Source organism: Hyposmocoma kahamanoa, unplaced genomic scaffold (assembly GCF_003589595.1).
Source record: "Hyposmocoma kahamanoa isolate Upper Pololo Valley unplaced genomic scaffold, ASM358959v1 98756, whole genome shotgun sequence".
NCBI lineage: Eukaryota > Metazoa > Arthropoda > Insecta > Lepidoptera > Cosmopterigidae > Hyposmocoma > Hyposmocoma kahamanoa.
The window spans coordinates 1-10,050 of NW_020655662.1; the positions used below are offsets into that span (position 1 = coordinate 1).

At 34.4% G+C, this 10,050-nt stretch overlaps 1 protein-coding gene across 1 annotated transcript; it reads left to right on the plus strand.

The window, feature by feature from the left end:
- Positions 1-1,730: 1,730 nt before the first annotated feature.
- On the plus strand, positions 1,731-8,767 carry LOC113238893 (periodic tryptophan protein 2 homolog; the record flags this gene model as incomplete). The annotated part of the gene is made up of 4 exons (XM_026475745.1): positions 1,731-1,840; positions 2,847-2,995; positions 3,944-4,151; positions 8,609-8,767. Coding segments are annotated over 4 exons (597 nt in total), but the record flags the coding sequence as incomplete, so codon positions are not given.
- Between the last annotated feature and the right edge of the window lie 1,283 nt (positions 8,768-10,050).

The following is a 10,050-nucleotide window of genomic DNA, read 5'->3' on the forward strand; positions in this document are numbered from 1 at the left end:
AAATGAGCAATTAAAGCTCTGAAAATTGCGATAACTGCACTTACTCAATAAAGATTTTTGAATACGATTTTCAACTACAATAAAAGAGAACTCACATAGTTTTGAAAGTATTATATTAACTTTCACCTAACACAATAAAATAAAAGAGACTGCAATATCGTAGTCCCGCTCCGATGATTAATGGCCGAGTCTGCAGCGAGTAAATAATCTTATAGAACGTTAGCCTTAGGACGCGTTCCCATTATGTCGTAACGTTTTATTTATCGTTGGACGACTGTCACGTCTAGCCTATGCCCACTAGATCGTGACGACAATTTATCGGTTCATGGCAGCGGTCTTGTTGTTTGCACGACAGAATCGTTTGAAGCTGTGATTGTCTCTCGTCACATTTTTATCGTGAAGTGTTATTTATAGTCGGACAACTGTCGTTCTAGCTCTTTCCATTGTCACGACAGTCACGAGAGTAGTCGTAACGTCAAAAACGTCGTGAACGACAGTTAATAGTGTTGTTCTATGTGTGAACAACTTCATTTAAATATACAAGCCACGACACTTTAAATTGCACGATTATCTGTTGTCACGACATAATGGAACGCGCCCTAAGATGATTACATACAGCAGTATTATGCAAAACATAAACATGCTAGTATAATAAAATTGATATTATATGACATAATATTGATCAATATTATTTTCTGAACTTTGATGATTTGATTTTGTCAATAGATGGCATTGTGTGTTACAAATTAATTTATAAATTAACGCTTATTACGCCCTAATATGGGTAGATGGCTAATCCTAGACAAAATAAAATAATAGGTAGCCGACAGTATTCATAAAAATCTGTGCAATAAGCCCCATGGAATTATATTATAGAAATTAGGGTAGTTTAGATAAATTGCAGCTTGTCAATGTAAAACAAATTAGTTACAATATATATTAATTACAATAGATATTTGGTGCTCGTCGCGACATCTAGAGTGCCAATAGGTACTAAATATCCGACTACGCTGTCTTGTATAGCGATTAACAAACATCTTGCATTATTGGTCCATGACGATACTGATGTATAAAAATATTACTGGCTGATGTAACGTTGAAAAGATAACTTTAATAAAGTCTTTTCCAATCCATTTTCAACAAAAAATAAACAAAACTGGTTAAAATTCTAAAATTGGCAAAAACACACAATAAATCGAATAAGAAACACTTTCACGTACTTTCGAAGATTTCGACTTGATATCTCATCTTTTTTACCCAACAATATTTATTTGAATAGCATCGTAAAATTGTATTTTGAAAAATGGTAGTCCAAAAGTGAGGTTATTTTTCATCTATACAACTATGACTTGTCTATGGTTGCATAGTGCTGTATGAAAAAAAAAACATTCAGTTCATTCAATTCAAGTTTTTGTAATCGATTGGTAAATCGAATATTTCAATCGCAATCGAACGAGTATCTAAGTGTAAGGATTTGAAGGAGGACTTAAAATTAAGATTTCGGAAATTTTAAATATGCTTACATACATTATGTAGGGAAAACTGCTAGCGATTCATTCAATTAATTAATTGATTTATAGTTGGCATTACAATTGACTCACATTTGATGACATACATTGATCACTAAACCGTCTATGGTCGGGTCAGTGACTTGTTTGTTTACATTTTGTTGAAAATGGATTGCAATGAAGTATACGTTATTGAGGATGAATTATGTTTTTATCTTCCAGGTTCGCGTCCACTGTATAAGGTTTTCACCAACAGGTGAAAGTTTCGCTGCCGCTGCCACCGAAGGACTCTTAATTTACAGTCAAAATGCCGGCATCGACGGATCATTTCGGTATTTTTTTTTTTTTCTAAAACGGTGTAAAATGAACGTTCTGAAAGTGTTGTCAGTCGACAAGCAGCTTATGATTGTAGTCGATAAACATATTCTATCGATTATCGACTGAATATTGTTAAGGCTTATGCAATAAATAGCCGAACTTGTACCACTTCAACGAAACGTAAAAAACTGTGTAATAAATATTGATGTCATCTTGGAAGAATAAAATCTTGCCTCCGTCCATCACGAATTGATTTCGATGCCAGTGGGCTAATAGTGAAAATAAGAAGAAAGAAGGCGATACTACCATTATTAGTCTTTAGAACGTTTCTCTGATTTATTGCAACTTAAAATCGTTTTTTTTTTGGAGTAAGCGATATTTAAGAATGTTTAATAACAATACTAAACCAGCACGTCGATGAAGGTTCACAATCTTTGTAAAACGTATAACGCGTGGCTGTCTATAGCTTAAACCCTCTCTGTAGAACAGATCCGTGTCCAGCAGCAGGACGTACGTTGATGATAACGATATGGCGCAAGTCATGAGAACATTGTTATAAAAATTGCTTTGGCAAATGTAAATGGTAGTATGTGTATATAGATGTTACACACTGCGGGGCACTGCCACTGCGCCTGTCACCCTGAACATAAATTGACAAGTCCCATGTGCCTGTAATTTCACCAGCACCCTTACCCTTCAAAACCGGAACGCAGTAATGTTCACATTATTGCTTGGCAACAGAAATAGGTAAGGTGGCAGTACTTTAGTACGGACGAACTCTTTAACAAGAAGCTCTACAGCTATTAAAAATCAATGCTGTTATGTATTGAACTTTTGAGATTGAGCCAGCGCACTTTACTTACAAAAAGTTTACATAGATGGAGTTACAATTCATGTTGTATATTGTGATCTTTACGATTTATATAATATTTAATGTCGTGGTCACCACTTTCCACCAGATGGAACCATCTGGCTGTTTGGCGTTTCGAACACCGTGTAATAAAAAAATACTGTTTTCAGGCCATACCGACTGGAATCAGGTTCCACACCATACGCCGTGAAACAATTGCTTCAGACAAGCTCATGGGGCCCGGCGCTGATAGGCGCCTTGCAACTCAACGAACATTCACTGATACAGGAATGCGTTGAAGCTGTACCACCTTCTGACAGTTAGTATTATAATTGGAATATTATAATTAGCTATCACGGGCAAACCTTGCGAATAAGTCTACTTTGTGATATTGATGGATCGCAATTGAGGGTATTTCTTGTGCACGAGACTGGTCTCTGGCGCACGAGATCACCAACATGTGGGGTGTGGTTGTCACTAATTAATCCCAGTCGGAGTAGCTAACAACTAGAGTCGGTTGGATTTCTTTGGTATGTTGCTTCTTGCAAAAAGCGATACTACACTACGTCACGTATCATTCGGCGGTTCTTGAACTTGAGTTCCTAGCCCCGGCTGACTATGCCATTGCCAGAGGTAGTCGCCTCTGGAGATGGGAGAACTGCCTCTGTGGCTGAAAGGTTACCATGCCGGACTGCCACGCAGAGGTCCCAGGTTCGATTTCCGGGCCGGGGGAAATATTTCTGTGGCCTACATTTATTTCTCTCGTAGGTCGGGGTGTAATTTGTGGTTGTCCATGTATGTGTCCACGGCACCCGCGACACAGGGTTTCCCTAGAGCGGGGCTATGTTGAGTGTGTGCGTTATTATTATTATTGATATACCACCCATTCGCACTAAGCGCTTTGCTGGCTCCTTTCGGATGCCATTTCCATTACTTTGCCGTGCCAAAGGAATGGCAAAGTACAATTTGGGGCTATTCAAGGTTAGAGTGAATAGGCATTTTTTAGGCAAACGTGTCGGCCACATCGTCCCTTAACATCAGGTGAGATTGTGGCCAAGCGTGTGTCTATTATTAAAAGAAAAGATAGTTTTGTGATGGCGACAGATTGCAACTTCTATTACCAACATGCGCACGGATAGTGTGTCCCGTCATTTGTATCATAAAAAAAGAAAACCTATGTTGATGTCATATTTATTTTTCTTATTTTTATATTATTGTTCATATTTGTTAATACGTATGTTTGAATGGAATTATCATATGGTTTCAGTTGAGCTAACAGTTACAAGCCTGGAAGACGATTACGTAGACCGCCTGATGACGCCACTGGCTCGACTGTTAGAGGACAGTCGACATCTGGAACACTTATTACTGTGGGTGCGAGCCATAGTGACCATTAAGAAGAGGAAGTTCCCGCCTAGCGCGCTACTAGCTCTGGAGAAAGTGCTTACTGTCAAATACTCGCAGTTAAGTAAAATGTAAGTATCCTGTGCTATCCATTAGTGAAGAACTGCCAACTTACCTATTTCAGCCGCCAAGCCATAGTGAGCATTACTGCGTTCCGGTTTTGAAGGGTAAGGGTGCTGGTGAAATTACAGGCATATGGGACTTCTCAAGTTATGTTTCAGAGTGGCGGGCACAGTGGCAGTGCCCCTCAGATCTTTGTGGTTTAAAGCTCTGAGTGCCATTGCAACTGTTAAGGACAGTACTTAATATTATATATATATACATATATATATAACATTGCATTCATCAAGTTCGTTTGTAATGTCAATTAAAATTTATAACAAATTACCAAACATAATAAAAACAGAAACAAGCGAAATAAAATTTATAAAAGCGTTAAAAACATATTTAGTGGCTACAAGTTACTATACAGCACATGAATACTTATATGATAGCGACATGTCCAATTAATAATATGCATAATTATAGTATATAATACATAATACAGATAATATGTTTAATAAATTATATTATTGTAAAAGAAAATTTATATTAGATAGATAGATAGATATATAACACGTTTATTCAGCACAAATACAAACAGAAACAAAACATTTACAATCACTTCACAGAGTATAACATAAAAGCACATAAAACATTCATTATTAATTTTATACACATTTATACAAAACACATATTGCGAGAAAAACAAATACTGTGAGAAAAACAAACAAATACTATAACAACTGATAAAATTTTAATGTACTTATGACTACAGTTAGTGCTGAAATAGCCCTGACACAGCATAAATACTGTAGACCGAGAGAAGTCAAACAGTGCTGGTTTTCTGCCAGTACCATATGGTGAGCGATCGCAGCCCGGTAAGCTATGTCACCAAAGTGCATCAGACGCAAATATATATACCTAACTCTAAATACTATACATATATATATATCAAGCAAAAGTGTAAGATGTAAAGCAAACAATGTAAATAGTGTAAGTAATGAAGGTGAGCAATATAAATAATAATGTAAGTTTACAAACATAAATTAAATTATAACAATAGCCACCAAATATGAGTATGTATAGGTATGGAAATTTAGGTTTACAGGTATCAAACGCATTGATTAGGGAAATATCTATGTAGCGAGACACATCTGCTCGGACAATAGATGTTTTTTGTATTCACGCTTAAATCGTTTTTTATTATTGATGTCACGCAATGGAGGAGGAATATTATTCCAGCACTTACTGGCGCGATACCTGAAACCGCCGCGAAAAGCAGTCGTTCTGTGTTTTGGGATGTTTATAAACATTTTAAGAAACTAATCGGAACTTATCCCCCCTTACACGTTGTGACCAATAAATCTTGTGGTATAGATAATCAGGTTTCCGGGTTTTAACTATATCAAACATTAGGCAGGCCAAATATAGCTTCTGACGGGCCTCAATTGTCAGAATGCCGAATCTGTTTAGATAGGGCGTGATATGTGTGCGAGGAGGAATTCGAAAACAATAGCGAGCACAAGAATTTAACACTCGCTGGATCAGTTTTTTCGAGTTTTTTTTGAGACATTAATACACCATAGACATATTAATGATTATGTTAAAAGAAACTCTACAAATTTAAGGCTTTATTAAACAGAATAAGGTTAGAATTAGTTTAATTTAACCAGATTTTGTCATTTGCTGTGCCTTTACAGGGTCCATAATGAACTTAATTTATATTACCTACCACCTTTTAAATAACATTATGGTATGCAATAAAGTATTGAGTATTGAGTACATATAAAAAACTATTAAGGAAAATTTATTATAAATCAATGATTAGACATATAGATGATACCAACGCATAGTGTACTTCCAACCATTCAATGTTTGTGATAACGTAAAAAAATCTCAGGTAAATCTGACCTACAAATGAGCAGTAGTTTTATTCGATGTGGCGATTTAAAGTGTAATTTCATTGCCTACGGAATGAAGATATTATTTGATTCATAATTTTTCACACTGAATAATAAATTAATTATTACTTTACACGTTTTTCACCACGGCATGTTTTTTTTGTTCTTCTCTCTACATTCACTGTTATATGGTCCTAGTATATTGTTTGACTGTCAAGCGATAGTTGACAGCTTTTAAAGACAGACATACCATGGGTAGATCTGTAACTAGTAATCGTTTTGTTGATAATCGTTTAGATATGATAGCCAAGTATAGAATCTATATGGGGATAGGCTCACTTTCTTTAAACTCGAATCACTGAAGGCACGTAGAACGAAGAATGACCAGGACTTTTTGTACAAGATCCTAAATGGCCAAATTACCAGTCCTGATATCCTGAACCAAGTCACATTAGTCGTGCCTTACAATTATCCCAGATGGAATATGTAGAAGCTACAATGATTTAAGAAGTACTTGTCCCCTTTGTCAGTATTTAGGCACAAGCTAACATCACATTTTAAATAATAATAAAATTAACACTAGTATGTAGTATTATAGAATATAATATTGTACGTGTATTTAAATGTCTATTAATCATTGTTTTTGTGTTCGCTTTCCTTTTTTTATTTTCAATTTATGTAAAAAATATATTGACCAAGTACTTTTTTTTTTAAAGCATTGTGTTGTTGTCGTGAAATTAAACGTTAAAGGCGTACTAGTTAACGTAATTATTATATTTTATTTAGTAAGTACAGTTAATATTATGTAATATTGTCAAATACATAGTAAAGTAGGTATAATTAAGTAGGAGTGCACATGTCGCCAACAAACTGTAAGGCAGTGTGGCGACTGGCGGTTTTAGTAAATAAGTTACCTGCTGTATTTTTCTTGAAATAAATAAAAAAAGAAATTAAATAATGTATAGTGCAGTGTATAGCATATTGAATAATGTTGTGTACATCTGTAATAGTCATATGCATTAGTTCTAGCCTAGTGTTTAATTTTTGTTGATTGTCAAATATATATACATATGATGTTGATGTGCCCAATAATAAATAAATGTTGATGACCACGAAAGCCATAAAATCTGTAGTGAAAATGTATCAATTTGGATTGTATATTCTGGTACTATAAATCAATAGAACATCGTCTAACACCTGATAGCAACGTACCAAACTATATTTTATCATGTGTTATCTAACTGTTGACCTTAGTAGGTACCTGTATCTGAAACACGAGATGGGCTTATCAATATATCCGCGATAACAAAACTGGGATGTTTGTTATGCATGATGGATTGGATTTGTGATGTAATTTTCACAAAATTAAAAAAAAAGTTTTATTTAATTTCGACTTTGTTCTGTAAAGTAATCTGTACTAAGTCGATGTAAAAAATGTTAATATTTTAAACAAAACGTATTTTTTTGGATGTATATTTATATGTATATCAAAACAAATAATTAGTCATGCCAAAATCCAAAATGCAAATGTGTGGATCCGGTCTCTTTGCCATGTCAATTAAAATCTCCAATAAAATACCCGAAAACATCAAACTCGAACAAGATACGTCATCATTTATAAATAAACTAAAAGAACTGCTAATACATAAAACTTATTATACAATTGGTGGATTTTTGAATGATGAAACATGAGTACATAAATAACCGTAAAATTATCTTTGAACATTTTTTTATGACATCACAATGAGGTTTTCCGTTTTTATAATTATTGACATTTACTTGTAATCAATTGCTTTTGACATATATTCACCTAATTTTTATCACGTTTTCGACGTGTGAATATTGTTTATTTTTGTTTTTCTTTTCTTCAAACATATTTTTTTATCCAATTTTGACCAGTGCATTATAAGATTAAATTGTTTGACGTCACTGTATTTATACACTTGTTAATGTTAATTATTGTGATCTAAATTTTTGTATTACTATTGACGTTATATTATAATAATTAGTTACAGTCTTAGTCACAGTTGTTCTTTTTTCTTATGTACCTCAAAGAGCATGTTATATATGAAATTCTCGGCGTATTTATTCATAATAAATACATATAACATCATAATGTATTGTAAATCACAACAGTTCAGCTTAACAACGTTAATTTTCCTATATTTCCCAATACCGGTTAGTTGGTCGATCTGTAGTTATGATTTTAGAATCAAACTTCAAAGTGTTACCTTCTTAATAGCTGTGAAGCTTCTTGTGAAAGATTCCTCTAGGGTAGTACTGCCACCTTACCTATTTCTGTGTTCCGGTTTTGAAGGGTAAGGGTGCTGGTCAAATTACAGGCACATTGGACTTGTCAACTTATGTCTCAGGGTGACAGGCGCAGTGGCAGTGCCCCTCAGGTTTTTGCAATTTAAAGCTCGCGATTGGCACTGCAACTGTTATGGACAGGCGTAGCTTACAATCAGGCTCACGACTTGTTCGTCCCGTCATTTGAAATTTATTAAAAAAATACTACAATTATTTTTCAATGTACTTAATTCAAGCTACGAATTCTGGTACTAACCGAAAACATGTTGTTTCAGCTGCGATTTCAACAAGTACACTATTCGTTGCATACGTACGGTTGCTAATATGGCGCCCAAACAAGAAATGAACATCGATATGGATACAGACAACTCTAGTGGACGAGGGACATTCTCTGACAGCGACTAAGCTAGTTTGTTTGTAAAAATACGACAATATATGTTTGGTTATTACTAATTGCACAATTTGATTTAACACCCCTCTCAACGCCCCCGTCGCCAACGCCAACATCGAGTATATAACCAGAAATAGAGACGAAATGTCATTTAATTTGTTTGAAAGTTATTCTGCCATATCATTACTATGACACGCTCCGATTGGTCAGCTCGCATTCGAAGCAATTGACGGGTGTCGTCAAATTGTTTCACTTCAAAACGATCAGTTTAACTTGAGCTTAGCTATAATGGACGAAAATTGCAAAATTACATATTTAATATTTAATTACCGATGAAATGTGATTCCGTTTGTTTTGTTATTAGATGTTTTGCCGTTTTTCCCACACCACCGAATAGAACAGCACGGCATTGTTAGTGATATTATCTTTATTACAATAAATACAGAATATGTTTTTGAATATACGGAGACGTACACACAGGTCAGTTGTTGGCGCTGTCTATATTTCAATGCAAACGAGAGTTGATATTTATAAGTGATGTATTACTAATGTGATGAGGTACCAGGAATGCATGGCCCTTATTTCGTCTCTATTTCTGGTTCTTATTCGATAGATAAATAGATAGATAGATAGATAAAATGTTTATTTATTACTACATTCACACGTACATAACAGCAAAAAAATAAAAAATAAAAACACAAAAACACAAACAAAACAAAAAATAAACAAAAACAGTAGAGTCGCAGCACTGCTAGACACCCAGTTATGTAAGTGTGCTGCAGCAGTGCAAAAAGGTCATAGCTCAGCGTCGGTGTTTACTCAAGAGCAAACCGCTGATTTTCAGCTATAACCTAGAGGTAATCGCGGATACAGTAATCAGCTCGCCGACGTCATTTTTCCATTTAATTATATTTAAACATATAATAATAATTAGAATAGAAACCAAATAAATAGGAAGATAATATAAATATAATGTTTAAAAAATAAATTAAAAATATTAGTGATTTAATTCAAATTATATATTGTACAATATATAAAAGAAAAATTAAGAAAAACAAGTGAAATACAGATATAAAAGAAAATTAAACTGTTAGTGGGTTAATCATGGTTTTAATACACAATATATGCAATAGGACTGGACTGGACTTCAATAGGCTGATGATGATGATATGCAGCAAATTTTCGCCACCTAAGCAAAGCTTTGTGAAATACCCTTTTTTTGACTGTCAAGAAGAAGTTCATTTACCTTTTCCTAGGAGAATCTTTTCCTTTCGATAGGAAAACGAAAAGAATCTTTTGCTTTCGATAGGAGATATCGATATTGAT